Genomic DNA, 17432 nt, shown 5'->3' with positions numbered 1-17432 from the left:
ATCCCATTTATATAATAAACGTATGAGTACTTATTATTATCTCATTTCCTTCGAGATTTGTGAGTTTGCTTTGTACTAACTATATAAATATTGTAAACGTCTTAAAATAAATCAAATCTTTTACTTATCGATTTTAATATATATCAAGACAGACACATGGGACTGATTAAAGTATTAATGTGCGCTATGAAATGCCCAACAATTCAAACTTATTATTCATGTATACATTATTTCTATTAATTGGTTGATTGTTTGGCAGCTGTAGAATTTAGAGAAACAGCGAAGCCAAATCAAAACAATTTATGTAGCATTCACATTTCAGTTGTTTGAAACTCTCACTTAAATATTCGAACACGCAAAGGTAGTAAATAACTCAAAAAAATAAACGCCTATATATAAGAATGGACGAGAGTCATGATAATTCAAATATTAAGAAGATTAAGCATTCAACTATTACATAAAAGAACATGTTGGAGAGAAATATATAGTGTATGCATAGGCTAGTTGTGATTGAGGTGTTGATGCTAATATACACAGGGTACGCACAAGTTTCTTTCAGCAGTTGCTACAAGCAAAGGGGTTGCAAGGTGCAAATGCATTTTTAATGCATAGGCAAGCTAGCCAACTCTTGTCAACTACGTACATATAATGTCAACTACATATATACTTCATGTCAACTACACACATATAATGTCAACTATGTTGTAATACCCGCTTTTATTTCTATCTTTTTAAGTTAAGATTTTTGTTTTGAGAACGAGCGAGTGATAGACCTTGATTAAAATATCATTCTTGTTTTGATTGGTTGATGTTGGAAATATCAAATGGTTGAATCGTTGTTGGTTAGTCGTGTGGTGAAAGTAGTCGGCGAGATTCATCGATGGGAAAATTGGGGCGTTCGTACGAGTACTTGGAATAAAACCAAAGTACTAAAAATGAAATACCACAATTTAATCAATACTCTAAATCAAATATTTGGGCCAATCATTTTATCTCTATTGTTCTGGCCTTTATTTCTTTTTAGTTGACCAATTTTGAGAAGCCAAAATATTAAATAATTATCCTACTCCTCCTGCAGTCAAATTTTAGTCAAATAAATTTCTCCCAATCCCATTACTTCCTCTATATCTCCTTCTCTCCTTAAGAATCTCCAACCAATTTGTGTATTTGCTTTATTTTATTAGCTATGTAATAACTGTAATCGTGTCAAAATAAATCAAATCTTTTGTCAATCGATTTAAATATCAAGATAATTAATTTAGTTGTTTGAAACTAACTTCAATATTCGAACAAGCAAATGTCAAGTTCACAACAAAGAGAGGATTTGACCATATTGAAGAGAAAATAAAAAAGTAAAGTTGGCTAGTAAATCCGCCAATGATTTAACATTTAACACTTTGTTTCCGTTCAAACATCCATTAATAATCTACCGTTAACAATGTAGATCCGTTGATAATATATATGTTCTTTTGTGGTGAATGATTATTTTTATGGTTCTTCATGTATTTCGAGAAATAGGAAAGGGCATAGATGAAGAAAAGAAAGTGAAATGACGTGGCAATATAGGTTGAGAGTTAATTTAAGAGGCTATTATTTTTATTTATTTAACGAGATTGGGAGTAATGGATAGAGGTTAAACTGTTAATTGGTTTTACTGGCATAATTTAATTTAGAGCAATGATAAATTTACATTGTAGGGATATACTAATATGCTAACTAATTTTAAAGTTACAACGTACATCCAATCTCGTACATCCAATCTTGTGCTGCCACGTGGCACGAAACATGCAATATTGTAAACACTAAAATGCAATATACATTTGTAGAAGTTATAAATGGATTCGGTAGATTGCATTTTAGTTATAGACATATTGCATTTTTTATTATTGAGTTTATAGACTGTTTAATTTGCATTTTATATAAAGACGGATTGCATGTATATATATTTTATTTTGCATTGTAGACAATTTATGTTAAAATGCAAAACTTAACAATATAAAATGCAATTTGCCTATAACTAAAATGCAATTTGCAAAACTCCATCTACAACTTCACAAATTTATATTGCATTTTTGTGTTTACAATATTGCATGTTTCGTGTCACGTGACAGCACAAGATTGGATGTACGTTGTGACTCTAATTAAGGATGCATCCCAATGCTCCCCTACATTGTATATACATAATTAGGACAATTTGTCATTTTTCATCAATTTCAAAAATTAAGGGATTCACCTATTTTAGTTGCACTCATGTTACATATTAACTCTTGACATTGGTTAAGGAATGGATAACAAGACATTCAAAGTAAATTTCAATTTGCTTAATTTTTTCTAATAAAACAACGTTTTTTTATTTAGAAAACAAATTTGATAGACTTCTTTTTCAATAAACCTATTTAAACTATTCTCTTGTTCAAAAAAATTACTCCATATATATTTTTTTATTTGATCTTGAAAGTAAATTAGACTCCTACCATTTCATTTCATTTCATTTCATTTTCTTTTATATTAAATTTTGTGATTTGAAATATTATATGAAGCTTGTAATTTCAAATACTTTAAATATAGCGTACACCACCTATAGAATTATGAAAAGATTTATCAATATGGCAATTTTATTTGTCTAAATTGCAGGATTTATATTTCAACTATTTGTTTGGAATATATGAACTAGTAATACATCAAATGGGATCACTTATGCCATTTCATACTCTATTTCTTACTACATACACCCAAATATAATAAGTGACGATTGAGTCCATCACTCATGTTTGTGTGTATGTAGCAGGAGATGAAATAGAAAATATGTCACTGACTGTTGGTGAACGTTGAGTGCGACCACCTTCCGTCATCAAATCACCTGTGTTATGCTACTATTCAATTTGTAAAATACTTTTATGATACTTTATTCGAAAATAAAAATATATAAATTTAATTGATCGAACTATCGGTAGTAAATCCATTACTGTCAAAAATACATTACTAATATATCGACTATGAGATTTTGTCGATGACCTATTTCTTGTGGTAAATGAGTATATGCTTTATTAATATTTTGTAAAAATTCAACGATACCATTGTCCACTTCTAAATTCTACTTGTGATTATCAAATTAGGTTCACTCTTTATTGAAACAATGAGGATTTTTAAGGGCAAATTTGAAGCCCAGTAGCTTTAAATGGATCGGATCGGATCGGATCGGGTCGGGTCGGGTCGGGTCGACTTGAAATCTGGATTCGGATCCATCCAAATCAAGAGTAATTTACCCTAAACACCCTGTAAAATTAGATAATTACCATCTGTATTAGGTTTTTGGTTGCTTTCAATTGGAGTAAAGAACTTCCAACTCATCCGTCAATGCCTCTTTCTCCGTCTCTAAATTAATCATTGATTGGTGAAATTTGACTCTTCCTCAAGCTTTTAAATCCAAAATCCTATTAATTCTAGACGAATTTATTGTGGGATCAAGGGTTTTTCGAATTTTTCTGACCCCTTTCAAACCCTAGGTTTTGTAGTAACTGCTGCTCTGAATCTCGGTTCATATTCTGTGTTGACGTTGAACTCAATTTGTTACTGGTGATGGCGGCGGAGGAGGTTGAGTACGAGAGCGATCCGGAGGAGGCGAAGTTGTCGTTGAAGATGCGGCGGAGGGAGGCGAGCGACGACGAAGAAGAGGCGGAGCAAGGGGGGAAACCGCCGCGGAGGATTGAGTCGGACGGGGAATCTGAAGGTGCGGTGGCGGAGTATGAGGAGGAGTTGGATGATTATGATTTGGATGAGGAGGATATAGGTAAAGATGTTGCGGAGGTGGTGGCGGTGGAGAGAGAGGAGAGTGAGAGTGAGAGGGAAAGAAATTTTGAGGGTAATGTCGATGCAGGTGAAAATAATGATGGGGATAAGAATGCTGGTGATGGGGAGCATGAGGAAGAGAAGAAGGAAGTAGAGCCCTTCTCTGTGCCGACTGCGGGGGCATTTTACATGCACGATGACAGATTTCGAGACAATGCTGGCGGGCGAAATAGGTATTGGAATTATTATAGGGTTTTTTTAATCACATTGGACTGATTCTAGTAGTTAGGATGTTTAGCTGTTGAAAAAATATAAGCTTGTTTGATAATTTTTGGTGGAGAGAGCTTTGTGAACTTCTTTTGAATCATGCTTTCTCTGTCTTGACTGGTTTTATAGGTGAGAAGGGATAAGTTTCTTATATTCAGTAGAAAGCACAGAAGAAAACGTAAAGATGTTATTTTTAGATAGGTTTTTTTACTTCTTAGTTGAAACCTAGTTGTGTTATTTATAATATAACTACAGTTCTTCTTTGCTTCACGTTCTATGCTCTGTCCAGTATTAATTTACATATTTTAAAACCTTATTTCAAGCTTAAGAAGTATATTCATTTGCAGCTTAGGTTTAATGCTGACCTTTCTCCAATTCAAACTTTTAAAAAAATCCACTATCTTTTGCCTCATCCGTATGATGATCTTTCTCCACTTTGTTTAATGCTGCTGTTCAGATAATGTTGATGCTCAACCCTTTTAAGTATTTTCAGAAATCATGCACTTATTAATGTAGGTTTGATTGTTATTAGGCGAACCCTTGGAGGAAGAAAATTGTGGGAGTCTCAGTCTCAAGATGATAGGAAATGGGGGCACGATAAGTTTGAAGAGCTGACTATGCAGGAAAGGCATCATGAACAGGTGAACAGGCCAACATTTGCTAGTTTGTTTGTGTCTCTATGAGGAAAATTTTGTAGTGCATTCCTTATATGAATTGATTTGCAGGGTAGAAGGGGTGCTAGGGGACGCCATAGGGGCCGCAATAGAAATAGAGCCACAGACACTGGATTTGCACAAGTAAACCGACCCAAAGAATACACAAATAACAGCACAGATAATAATAATTATCAGGGCAGTGCTCCCAAGGGTGTTAGGGGGCGAGGGCCTCGAAGATATCAACCATCCTTTAAGAACAACAATGACTCTCCAGCTACACAAAACAAATAGTGAGTATAACCCTCTTCTCCCCTCTTCCCTTATTTTTCTTTTGATGTTTTTGTTCTCATTTTTGCTATATTTTCTTTTGTAGCCCTGGGAAATCAATTGAAAAGCATTCCCATGTCAGTTCTCGAAGGAGTAGTGAACCTGTATCTAATGCAAAACCTGATGTAGTTCCTAGAAAACAAGTAGCCTCCAATTTGAACATTGCTTCCCCTCCATTTTATCCTACTGGTTCTTCCACAAAAGATAACACTGCACCCCCTAAGAGGGATGTCCATGCTAGTACAGTTAATCGTGGCCAGCAACCAGTGGTGGGTGGGAATTTTACTATGTCGCAGTCTACTGCTACAATGCGAGGAAAAAATATAGTGGAGTCCATCGGTCAACCTCAGTTAAGGGGCCAAGTAAGAGGACCAGGTTCCTTCACACAGATGGCTTACCAACCAGTTGTCTCTAATAACCAACATGACAGGGTTCCACTGCCTAACCAGCAACAAAATGTTCAGAGGAATTCTGGTCAAATTCGTGCTCAGTCTTCTCTGCAAGGTTCTTCCCAGCAGTTTAAGCAACGTGTGCCCAGTAATTCACAAGCATTCTCTCCACCTAAAGCTGCTGGTTCTGTAAATACATCTGAATCTGGGGATGTGGAATCTGCTTCTGAATTAAATCAGCCTAAGACCGCATTGGTTGCTAAAGGAAAAGGGAGTGCTCCCGGCAGCACTAAGGGCTCGTTCCTATATGGTGGAGCTCAGGTTATGGGATCCTCTGCCAGTATGGGCAGTGGCCCCGGCGATCAAAACTTCCCAGCTTTCTTACCAGGTATTATGCCTGTCTATAACGACAAAGGAAATATATTCAGTTAGTACATGGTTTCTTTTTTTTTTGTTAAGTTTCTTAGAATGGGTTTTTATCTGACTTCTATGTAATGACATTAATTTGCTATATGTAACCATTTTATTGCTATCTACTCCCTCCGTCCCATAGTAGATGTCACACTTTCCTTTTTAGTTTGTCCCACAAAAGATGTCACATTTCCTCTTTTGGAAAAAGTTTCCTCTCACATCAATTATAAAATTATATTTTCTCTCACCACTTAACACACAAAACAACATCTCCTAAAATCTCGTGCCATCATTTTTAACTTGATCTTACACCTGTTCTTTGGTGAAATTTTACAGTCATGCAATTTGGAGGCCAGCACCCTATTGGGGTTCCTGCTGTTGGCATGGCCTTTCCTGGATATGTTGGTCAACCACAACTTGGCAGTCTAGGGAGTTCCGAAATGACTTGGTAATACCTCTAGCATCATCCTGTTCTCTAAGTACAAAGTAGATGTTTTCTGTTGACTCTATGATTCCATCTTGTTTGTCTTTCAGCATATGGATAGATTCTCTTAGCTAACAACCTAGATGTCCTATTTTCTGCTTATACAGTTTTCATCCCTAACTCTGTTGCAAAATATTTCAGGCTTCCTGTTTTAGCGGGTGCTGCTGGAGCGTTAGGTGCAACATATTGTCCGCAATATTTAACTGTTGATGGTTCATATAATGCTCGGCCTTCTGGGCAGGCATCTTCCACAGAAGCTGCTTCAAGGTAGAGAATTTAGCTGTAAAATCTTTGTATCTTTAGTTACTTGGAATTACTTGTTGGAAACACCAGTCTCACATATTCTTTTATTTACTTGCCTTATAAAATACTATTTCTCCTTTTATGAAGTTAAAAATCCATATTATGGCACAGCTTACATGTGAACTTCATAATTTCATTGCAGCAAAGAGAATAGCAGTGCAACAAAAGGTCCTTCACAGAGGCCTGGTATGTCACATCAAACATTTTGTTCCTCTAGCTCTGTACACTTCCTTGTAAATGCCTTTCGCGGACCTAATTATTTGTTCCCTGTATAGATCCTGCAAATGATGATTTCGGGCAGAGGCAAAAGAACCCTCGCAGGCAAGTGTGGTTTGTCTGTGCCATCTGTAGTTTTTAAATTAATGATCTTGCTTCTAACCTGACATTCATTGATGTGCAGATATACGGAGATGAAGTTTGACCAGTGAAGTAGCTGGATGGCTTGGTTGTCTTGGAATAAGCATATAATCCAAAATCTTTAGAGTCCTTCAATCTGTTGGGTGTAGCAGAGTGTTTGGGTGTGCGTTTGGTGCAGGCATTCTTCCAAGGCCCATTGTCTTCTCCAGTCGTTGATCTGGAGTACATTGGGGTACTGCACTTTCTCAGATATTTTAGGTATTGACTTAAAGTTACAGTTTTAAATAATCTTTCTTGCATTTTCCCCTTTTGCTTCCTTGTTGGATAGCCTGGAGTTGTTATCTTGTTTGCCCATTAATCTGTCTTGGCTGCTAGGGTAAAAGAAGTGCAATGGAATGGAGCATTATCTGAAATAGAAAGTCTGATTATTCGACTAACTAAGCTATTAACCGTGACAGTTTGAAAACACATCTATCCTTGTCCAGGTTCTTGAAAACGCCTGATCCTGCTGCCTTAATTTGATGAAGAACACTGCAGCTTGACAGGTGGCAGTTCCTTAATTTTTTTATGCTGTAACTACACCCATATAAAAGGGAGATGAGATCTTGGTATTTGAATGCAATGCAGACAAATAAATGAGTTTAATTATGTGATGCAGGTTATTGTGCATTAGTCTTTACCTGAACCATGCAAGAAGATTGTTATGGAGCTTTCAAAAATAAAGAATGAGAAGTATTATTGTGCCGCTGCTGCTTGCTTTATCAAACTACGTTATTATGTGGACGTTATTTTCTGTCTAAATATCCAATCAAATGGTTCGTTGTCTTGCAGTTTCTGGTATTTTGGTTTGAATTGAACTTTATTCTTCACCTATGAGCCACTGTTAATATATGTACTTGGGTTGAAAATAAACTGATTTCTTGGTATTGGATCCCTTCAAAACTTTTCATGATGATGTTAAGTTGCTGTACTCTTATCTGTTGGGGATATAAATCTCCCATTTTGCTATTTCAATACATCTGCAATTTAAGTTACATTTACTATTTTTTATATTTAGAATAAAATGGACTCTATATTTACGAAACTAGAGTACTAGATTACACCCATTACACTATAAAACGAATTCTTGTTACTAATTCTTAAAACATGTAACGAGTAACATGAGATACTCCATATAGTAGTACTCTCTTCGTTCTATAAAAAATGTCATACTTATAGGATGACATGAGAAGTTTTATTTTATATGTTAGATGGAAAGAGAAAATATTAATATTTATATTATTGTGAAAGGGAAATTTTTTTAAAAATAAAAATGTGACATTTTAGTGGGATAAATTAAAAAAAAGTGAGATATCTTTTATGGGACGGAGGGAGTAGTATATTGCTAAGAGCATCAGCAATGGTGCCCGTCCCGGCGGAATTCCACCGCGGACGTCCGCAATTGTGCATGGTATGCACGGATACGAAATTCCCCCGAAAACACCGCAGTTCCACGGCGTTACGCGGAATTCCGTCGCGATGGGCGTGCGGACGTCCGCCATTACGTTGACTCCCACGGACGTCCGCGCCGAATTCCCGTTTATTGCATTAATTTGTTTTAATTTCTATATATTCGGGAAGTCCTTGGGGATGTCTGCCACTGTGCAGTGGGAAGCCCTTATGACGTGGCAGTGCAGTGGGAAGTCCGTATGACGTGACATGAGGTGTTTTTGAGAATTCCGCGCCACTGTTGATGCTCTAACAGCACATCTTTGTATACTGTGACAAAATAAGAGCATCCACAAAGGCAATAGGCCAGCCATAGCCTAGCCACAAACTCCTCCTGCCACATCATCATCACTAAAAACTCCTCCTGTCACATCATGAGGACAAGCAATAGGCTAGCCACAATAAATAAAATTATAAAAATAACAATCACACAAAATACGGAATTCAGCTTATGACACAGATACGGGAAAATACAATAATTTTATTTAAATTAAAAAAAGGCACATTAAAAAAATTTACATAATTAAAAAAAAACTAACTAGTGCAGTCCTCCGCGCCCACAACTCTTCAATTAAATCCTTTTGGAGTCGAATATATGAGCTTCCACTTGGCGCATGTCGGCATGTGCTTGGAGGCGGCCGACTTCATCGTGAGGTACCCCACTTCGTACGTTGGGGGCGGCCACGCCGTGGCTTGGACCGACTTCATTATCGCCGTTGGCCCAACTAGTCAGTTGTACACCTTCATCTTTGACAATCATGTTGTGCATGATAATACAGGCGTACATTATATCAGCAATGCAGTCGACGTGCCACAAACGCGTTGGACCCCTAATTGCCGCCCATCGAGACTGGAGCACACCAAATGCGCGCTCCACATCCTTGCGCATGCTTCTCCCCGTGCATCTGCATCAGCTCCTGGCAGTCTTCGGGGGTAGGGCTTCGAAGGTACTGTTCACGGAATATTTCAACCACGTCCTGACAGAAATACTTCATACATTCAAGGGCAGTCGTCTCACCGATGTGGAGGTACTCGTCCCACATGTCTGCCGCGCCTCCGTAGGCCAACGGCCTGATTGCCGCAGTGCACTTTTGAATAGGTGTATAGCCGGGTCTGCCAGCCACATCGTGCGTGAAGCGGAAACACATATATCGACGCTCCAAAGCGTCAACAATACGCATAAACAGGGCCCTGCTCATCCTAAAACGCCGCTTGAAAAGGTTGGCGTTAAACCGCGACTCCGGTGCGAAGTAGTCTTCATATAGCCGCTGATGTGCAGCTACGTGATCCCGCTCAATCACTGCTCGGCGGTGGAACGGGTCGAGGTCGAGGTACCGCCGGCTGCAAGGCCCTTTGTATCAGCCGGTTGATCTCATGGGACGTATAGGCCTCCAACTCTTCGTTCAGTCGTTGTTCGTACTCCTCAGCATCCCCACCACTACCACCACTACTAACACCCGCGTTACTCATTTCACGTTGTTGATCTTGTACAAAAATTAAGATCAACAAGTGGTGCGAATGAAAATGACGTGCAAATCGCGTATATATAGTGTTTCAAAAATTAAATAAAAAAAATAAAAAATAGGCTGGCCGATCGCTAGCCGATCAGGAGCCTGCAATGGCTGCCAGCCGATCCGCGAGCGCATCGGCCAACGCCCGGGAATCGGCGTGGGCTCACCGTTTTTCTCGCCGATTTGGCGCTCGCCTGCTGCAATGGTTCGGCGAGCGGACCGGCCAGCGCCGAGAATCGGCTAGCTGGTCCGCTCGCCGCCATTGTGGATGCCCGGCGCTGGCCGGTCCACTCGCCGCCATTGTGGATGCTCTAAAAGAGTTTGTTACCAACAATCATTACATATAAGAGCATCCACAATGGCAGCGAGCGGACAAGCTAGCCGATTCCCGGCGCTGGCCGGTCCGCTCGCCGAACCATTGCAGCCTGCCAGCTCCAAATCGGCGAGCGCAAGCCGATTCCCGAGCGCTGGCAGATGCCCTCGCCGATCGGCTGGCCGCCATTGTAGGCTCCCGATCGGCCAACCGATTTTTTATTTATTTTTATTTAATTTTCGACTCAAAAAGGATTTAATTGAAGAGTTGTGGGCGCGGAGGACTGCACGACGTTATTTTTTTTTAATTATGTAAATTTTTTAATGTATCTTCTTTAATTTAAATAAAATTATTGCATTTTCTCGTATCTGTGTCGTAAGTTGAATTCTGTATTTTGTGTGATTATTATTTTTATAATTTTATTTATTGTGGCTAGCCTATGGCTAGACTATTGCTTGTCCAGTTGCTTGTCTTGATAATATGACAAAATGAGTTTTTAATATTGATGATATGACATAAGAAGTTTGTGGCTAGGCTATGGCGCGGATACTCTAAATATAATATATTATTCACTTCTGCTCGCCGACACGTGTCAGCTCAAAAACATCTAAAATATGGCATCATTTCCCCCCTCGTCTCTCTTCCGGAACCAAGCCCGACAACCCATACCCGACCCGATTAAGCTCTCCTCCTCACAAATCATGGATCCCCAAAATCCGCCGAAAAGAGTAATCGTCTGCGGCGGCGGAATCATCGGCGTCTGCGCCGCCTACTTTCTAGCCAAAAAAGGTGCCGCAGTCACGGTCGTCGAGCAATCCTCAATCGCCTGCGCCGCCTCCGGCAAGGCCGGCGGATTCCTCGCCCTCGACTGGTGCGATGGCGGCCCCGTCTCCTCCCTCGCACGCGCCAGCTTCAATCTCCACCGCTCACTGGCCGAAGAGCTAAACGGCGCGGAATCGTACGGATATCGCCACCTCACCACCCTCAGCCTATCAATCGCCGAAGCGACGCCGTCCGGATCGAAGAGGCCCGCACCAATTTTACCGCCTTGGGTCGACGGGGCGGCGAAAAGCCCTAAAATTATCGGGACGACGGAGACTACGGCGCAGGTGCACCCGAAGCTCTTCACTAAGACGCTGCTGGCGAAGGCCGTGGAGGTGGTTATTGGGAGAGTAGAGAGCGTAGAGGCGGCGGAGGCGGTGGCTCTGGTGGATGGGCGGCGGAGGCGGTGGTTTTGGGGCTTGGGCCGTGGAGTGGAAAGTTTGGGCTTTTGAAATCCATATTTAGGGTTACTGCCCATAGTATTGTGTTGGAGCGCAGAGATCCTTCTACAATTTCGGCCCATGCATTGTTTCTCAGTTACTACTCGGCCCACAGGTAGTAATAAAATCGGATGATTGCATATTTTAAACTAACTCGAATTTGGTAATTTGATAAACAGGGGAAGTGTACGTGTGATGTGTGGGATGTGAGCAGGTACCGGATGAGGTGGAGCAAATAACTGCGGTGGCTGGGAAATTAGATTTACTAAGCCTTTGTTGTTTCCTCCAACTATCAAATTGCTTCATCTCTAATTGAATTTCTCAATCTCTAATGAAATGATACAGGGAATGGCTCCACCACGGAAATTTTAACTATAAGTCAATTTTTGATCATATTACCATTGAATCTATAGATTAATTTTACTTAATTGACTATTACTACCTTTTACTCAAAACCACTGTCCAATTACTAACTAACCTAAACAAAGCCTAGCCTGTCTTCAAATGGAAAACACAAGTGTACATTATACATCAACAGGATTGTAATTTTAATGTTATATTTCCCACTTTAACATAAGGGATTCAATCTCTTATTCCAAATAATGTTTTGCTATCCATTACATTAATTGGGCCTCGAGATTCAAGTCTTTAATTCAATTTTTAATAATTGCTATTATAAAAATATTTAAATTTATAATTGAATTTCAATTTTAAACTCTTTCAATTCTACAATTTAAAAATATATAAAAAAAGTCTATTGTAAAATAGAATATCTCTATCAAATACATATTGCATAGGCACACAACACACATATATAATCATAATTTAGAATATATCTAAAAATAAAATTAATTATTTAATCAACCAAACAAAATTTTGAAATTAAAATAGTAATGTTTCCTCAATCCTTTAATTTGATCAAATAAATATTAGATTAAATTTTAATATTAGTATGACTTGATATTTAATGACATAATTTTACAACTATGACAATTCAATTCGATTATAGTACTATCAAAGAATACATATATCAACACAACAGCCAATGAAAAGTTGGTAGAAGATCTAGTCTGTAAAACTATCATCCTAGCTGACTCACAATCTTCAAATCATGTCACGTGACCTGTCTTTCTCTCTCTCGTCACTTTCTCTCTCATGAGTCTTGCTTTGCTTGTTTTACCTGAAGAGAAGAATTTGAGTATTTACCATGGTAGTTGATGTACTAAAGTAGTAAAAAGACTACACTCATTTACACTTACTCCATCTGCATACTGAATTTACAATTGTCGGTGCCCTCTCATATTCTTCTCCTTTCTCCTTTCTACCCTGTAAAGCTTCAACGCCGATTCTTGCTCTCCGATCTTCTGCACTTCACTTCTCACCTGCTATCAGCTCCTCGCCGGAATCATTCTTCCGTTGGAACATCGTGAGTTTTCCGAGATTCTGGAATTTGTTTTTTTTCTTTGTGGTTTCTTGGATATGCTATTTCTTTGGGTCGGAGTAGTTGAATTTGTGCTTTTGTTCCTTTTTTTTAAAATTCTGGTTTTTCTAACTAAGATGGATTCAGATGATTAGATTAGGGGAATTTTGATCTTAGAGGAAATTTTGATTTTCTATTGCAGGTTAGTGTTGTGCATTGCAGATTATCGATTAGGAAAGCATATAAGTAGTTTTCGCTTTGTTTCTTGGTATTTCAGATTGAGGATTTGAGGTTGGGGCAGCTTCTGCATTTTGATGAAATGTTGTTGCATGAGCATCTAGAAGCTGTGATAGTGTAGTGATTAATGGAGGATATCAACATAGTTAGGTTGTCTCCATTGAGACCGGGTGGTGGCGGTTTGAAGTCGCCGTCCTCAGGGAAGTCGACTCCGAGGGGCTCTCCTTCTTTTAGGAGGTTGAGCTCTGGTTGGACTCCGAGAAGAGAGGGCGGCAGAAGTGGTGGTCATATTTTTGCTTATTGCTTCAGAAGCAACCGCATTGTGCTTTGGCTGCTTTTGATCACTCTTTGGGCTTATGCTGGATTCTATTTCCAGTCGAGATGGGCGCACGGAGATAATAAGGAAGATCTTTTCAGTGGTGGCTATGGAGGTGAAATAAATGGTGGAAAACCTGGATCACAGCGGAATAACAGGAGGGACTTGATTGCTGCTGGAGCACTTAAGACCATGAATGGGATGAGTAACTCAAGTTTGGAGAATGTGGAAGGCGATCTTGCTGAGAGGGGAAGTGGTAGTTCATTGCATAAAGGTAAGGCTTCGAAGAAGAGAAGTAAGAGATCTGGACATAGTTCACGTAGGAGGGGCTCTAGTAAACTGAAGGTTGTGACACAAGATATAGAAAGTGAAGTTGATGTACCAATTGAAGAAATTCCCAAGAAGAATACAACTTATGGATTCCTTGTTGGTCCATTTGGCTCTGTAGAGGATTCGCTTTTGGACTGGAGTCCTGAAAAGCGGTCAGGCACCTGTGACCGGAAGGGTGCATTTGCACGTCTTGTTTGGTCGAGGAAGTTTGTGTTGATCTTCCATGAGCTGACCATGACAGGAGCCCCTCTTGCAATGATGGAGCTGGCAACTGAGTTTCTGAGCTGTGGAGCTACGATATCAGTTATAGTTCTGAGCAAAAAAGGAAGCTTGATGTCAGAATTACACCGAAGGAAAATTAAAGTGCACGAGGACAAGTCAGATCTGAGCTTCAAGATAGCCATGAAAGCAAATATCATAATCGCAGGTTCTGCGGTCTGTTCATCCTGGATAGGTCAGAATACTCTTATGATGCATTTGAGAGTTTAGATGGAAGCATTCCATAATTTTGCTTGCCTTAACTATATCTTTTTGATATACTGCAACTAGATGCTGATAGTTTGCTGTTCACATGCATGTGGAATGTGAAGGCTTAACTATATCTTCTTGATATTTCTCATCATTTGCTCATTTTTCATGGTAGGCTTAACTATGCAAGATAACTTCTGCTTGCTGCAAAATATGATGCTATGTGTGCGATGTTTGGCGCTTAATAGATACTAATGAAATTGTCACACAATCTTTCACTTGTTTAATCAGTGAATAAATTATGATTGAACCAGCCTTAGATCCGCTAAAATAGCCAAATACTCTTTGACAAAGAATCTTTAGTGCGGATTGCATTTTTTTTACTTTTCTTGAAATCGTGTGACATAGTCTCACATATTGATTAATAGATGTCTAATACCTCTTCCCTATCTCATATATGGTCTCAGAACAATACCTGTCGCGTACTGTTCTCGGTTCTAGTCAAATTATGTGGTGGATCATGGAGAATAGAAGAGAGTATTTTGATCGGTCAAAGCATGTGCTCAACAGAGTAAAGAAGTTGATTTTTCTTTCCGAACAACAATCCAAGCAGTGGTTAGCCTGGTGTGAGGAAGAAAAGATCAAGTTAAAAGAAAAGCCTGCATTGGTGCCACTCTCAGTCAATGATGAGCTAGCCTTTGCAGCAGGCATCTCATGCTCGCTAAGTACTCCATCATTCACTACACAAAACATGCTAGAAAAGAGACAGTCATTGAGAAACGCTGTTAGACAAGAAATGGGATTGACTGATGATGATATGTTGGCTGTTACCTTGAGCAGTATCAACCCTGGAAAGGGTCAGTTGTTGTTTATGGAGTCGGCCCGCTTGGTAATTGACCAAGGCCAACAGCTGAACAGTTCTGGCCTGAAAGATCCAATCCTAATGGATCACGATTATTATTCAAGAGCTCTACTTCAGAATCGGAAAAGGGACATTAAATCTTACAGTGGACCAAAGCTCTCCGGTAAATCTTCTTCAAACACAGACATGCCCATAAAGAAAAGAATAAGGTCATCACATATCTTCACCAACGAGGGTAGACTTGATACTAGAAGGAGAAAAATGTTGTCCCAAAACGTTGAAAAGAAGGGACAGAATCTTAAGGTACTCATTGGCTCAGTTGGATCTAAAAGCAATAAAGTACCTTATGTGAAAACACTTCTTACGTACCTATCAACACACTCAAACTTGTCAAAGTCTGTGCTGTGGACTCCAGCAACAACTCGTGTTGCCTCCCTTTATGCCGCAGCAGATGTTTATGTAATGAATTCTCAGGTAAATATAGCTGCTTGCTTTATTCGTGATTTTAGACCTCGTCATCTGAATAGATACTGTTTATACATGGATCCCTACATTGTTCCATTCCATTTCGCATGCCCAATTATGATATCCATATATGAGCATCAGGAATCCGTTATAATGTTACATGCCTGTACACTTGTGATGCTAAACTTTACTGATTGCCACGTTTTTTTGTTTAATGTTTATCGTTGCCCTATGAATTAACTGCACGTTATGCTTTTGCAGGGAATAGGAGAGACATTTGGAAGGGTAACAATTGAGGCCATGGCATTCGGACTTCCTGTATGACATTCTTCCTGTTCTAGTGCTTAATTTGGATCTAAACCTATCATTGTTTATAAATATTCTTCATTATTTACAGTTTTCCTTTTCATTACTGAATAGCTGTGTTCTTTCAATGGTGCAGGTGCTGGGAACGGATTCTGGAGGCACAAGGGAGATTGTCGAGCATAATGTAACGGGGCTACTCCATCCTTTGGGGCGCCCGGGCTGTCAGGTTCTTGCAAGAAACCTCGAATTCTTTCTTGAGAATCCATCAGCAAGGCAAGAAATGGGAATGAGGGGAAGAGAGAAGGTTGAGAAGATGTACATGAAAAAGCATATGTTTCAGAAATTCGGTGAGGTGTTGTACAAGTGCATGAGAATTAAGTAGCATCTCACTCTTCTACTTTCAATCTACTTTGGAAATGGCTTGTTTAGCACATTGCTGCTATTAGCTTCACAAATGATATACTAACATACCTATTTCTTCATATCACTAGTTAGTTTTCATGCATCCTAAAATTCTTTGCAATTTCACTTGCTTTGTGAGGGTGTCATTCTTCCTTCAAATAGTCTCACCAATTAATCAGTACAACAGGTTGATAGATTATAAAATAGAAGCATAAATAAAATAAAGCACCATAGAAAGAAATTAATTTACATAAAAATAATTACATACTCAACATTTAGAAAACATGTGTTTGCAAAACCTACTTCTACATACTACAAGTAATCCAATAAATTAGTCGCACGTGATAGTATTACAAATCTAAATTTGATAGTACATGAAAATGGTCAAATTTCTCAATCTTGATCGATCTTGTTCCATTATGGAATTATGTGATTTTATATGTAATATTGACATGACTCTTCACTTGTGAGCTTGAGAGTCTTCTTATACTTGTGGTGTAATATTGAAGTTTAATTTTTTTTTTTGAATTAAATATACTTTATAAGTTAATGCTACCATGTACATACATATCACCAATTGAAAATTAGTGGCACTTGATTGAAATATTTTTCCTTGTTTTTTTAACACTACACTAGTCTTATTAAAAGGATTGATGGGGATCTCTTCACAATCCCTCCCTGCTTTGATACAAGAAAAGATCTAAAGTTTGAAATGTTGATACATAGATTCTTCCTAGGTAGGTAAGAGGATAGAGCCTACCAATGTATCAACCCTCAAGAAAATTATCACATGTACACGGGGCGGATGCAAAAAAAAATTTCCAGTAAGGGCTATACTATATACTCCTTCCGCCCACAAATAAATGTCATATTTTTCTTTTTTCATCCGCCACTAATAAATAATATCTTATTTAACTTTTTCCATTTTTAACATGTGGACCAAAATTATTCAAATTCTTTTACAAAATTAATATAGGAACTAAATTTCACTAACTTTTTCCACCATTTTTTACAAAATTAAATAATTTCTTAAAACTCGAGCTAGTTTAAAATGGGACATCGATCGCTT

At 38.7% G+C, this 17432-nt stretch overlaps 2 protein-coding genes and 1 pseudogene across 6 annotated transcripts; all 3 read left to right on the top strand.

Moving 5' to 3' along the window:
• Positions 1–3321: 3321 nt before the first annotated feature.
• On the top strand, positions 3322–7953 carry LOC121805988 (protein MLN51 homolog). 4 transcript variants are annotated; one of them, XM_042206051.1, is made up of 11 exons: positions 3322–4022; positions 4589–4697; positions 4782–5002; positions 5086–5816; positions 6176–6287; positions 6465–6590; positions 6769–6812; positions 6902–6947; positions 7027–7241; positions 7469–7528; positions 7642–7953. In XM_042206051.1, the coding sequence occupies exons 1-9, from the start codon at positions 3580–3582 to the stop codon at positions 7052–7054; spliced, it is 1860 nt and encodes a 619-aa protein (XP_042061985.1). In that variant the 5' UTR covers positions 3322–3579; the 3' UTR covers positions 7055–7241; positions 7469–7528; positions 7642–7953. The 4 variants fall into 4 exon arrangements, with proteins under 4 accessions (XP_042061985.1, XP_042061984.1, XP_042061986.1 ...); XM_042206050.1 differs by having other exon boundaries at positions 7442–7528; XM_042206052.1 differs by having other exon boundaries at positions 7359–7528.
• A 2944-nt stretch (positions 7954–10897) lies between these two features.
• LOC121805986 lies at positions 10898–11815 on the top strand (annotated as a pseudogene).
• A 37-nt stretch (positions 11816–11852) lies between these two features.
• Positions 11853–16474, top strand: LOC121805985. Of its 2 annotated transcripts, none has more exons than XM_042206047.1 (5): positions 11853–12983; positions 13255–14314; positions 14796–15664; positions 15917–15973; positions 16098–16474. In XM_042206047.1, exons 2-5 carry the CDS (start codon positions 13342–13344, stop codon positions 16341–16343), a joined length of 2145 nt encoding a protein of 714 aa, XP_042061981.1. In that variant the 5' UTR covers positions 11853–12983; positions 13255–13341; the 3' UTR covers positions 16344–16474. The 2 variants fall into 2 exon arrangements, with proteins under 2 accessions (XP_042061981.1, XP_042061979.1); XM_042206045.1 differs by having other exon boundaries at positions 13180–14314.
• Positions 16475–17432: the final 958 nt, after the last annotated feature.

The sequence above is a fragment of the Salvia splendens genome, chromosome 5 (assembly GCF_004379255.2).
Source record: "Salvia splendens isolate huo1 chromosome 5, SspV2, whole genome shotgun sequence".
NCBI lineage: Eukaryota > Viridiplantae > Streptophyta > Magnoliopsida > Lamiales > Lamiaceae > Salvia > Salvia splendens.
This window is presented reverse-complemented; position numbering and strand designations above follow the sequence as displayed.

Bases quoted from the DNA above. Each gene is read 5' to 3' on its own strand.
- LOC121805988 (XM_042206051.1), top strand. From the start codon at position 3,580: ATGGCGGCGGAGGAGGTTGAGTACGAGAGCGATCCGGAGGAGGCGAAG. The intron at 4,698-4,781 runs GTGAACAGGCCA...ATTGATTTGCAG, and splicing joins AGGAAAGGCATCATGAACAG to GGTAGAAGGGGTGCTAGGGG. The intron at 6,591-6,768 runs GTAGAGAATTTA...ATTTCATTGCAG, and splicing joins TCCACAGAAGCTGCTTCAAG to CAAAGAGAATAGCAGTGCAA.
- LOC121805985 (XM_042206047.1), top strand. From the start codon at position 13,342: ATGGAGGATATCAACATAGTTAGGTTGTCTCCATTGAGACCGGGTGGT. The intron at 15,665-15,916 runs GTAAATATAGCT...ATGCTTTTGCAG, and splicing joins TTTATGTAATGAATTCTCAG to GGAATAGGAGAGACATTTGG. The intron at 15,974-16,097 runs GTATGACATTCT...TCAATGGTGCAG, and splicing joins CCATGGCATTCGGACTTCCT to GTGCTGGGAACGGATTCTGG.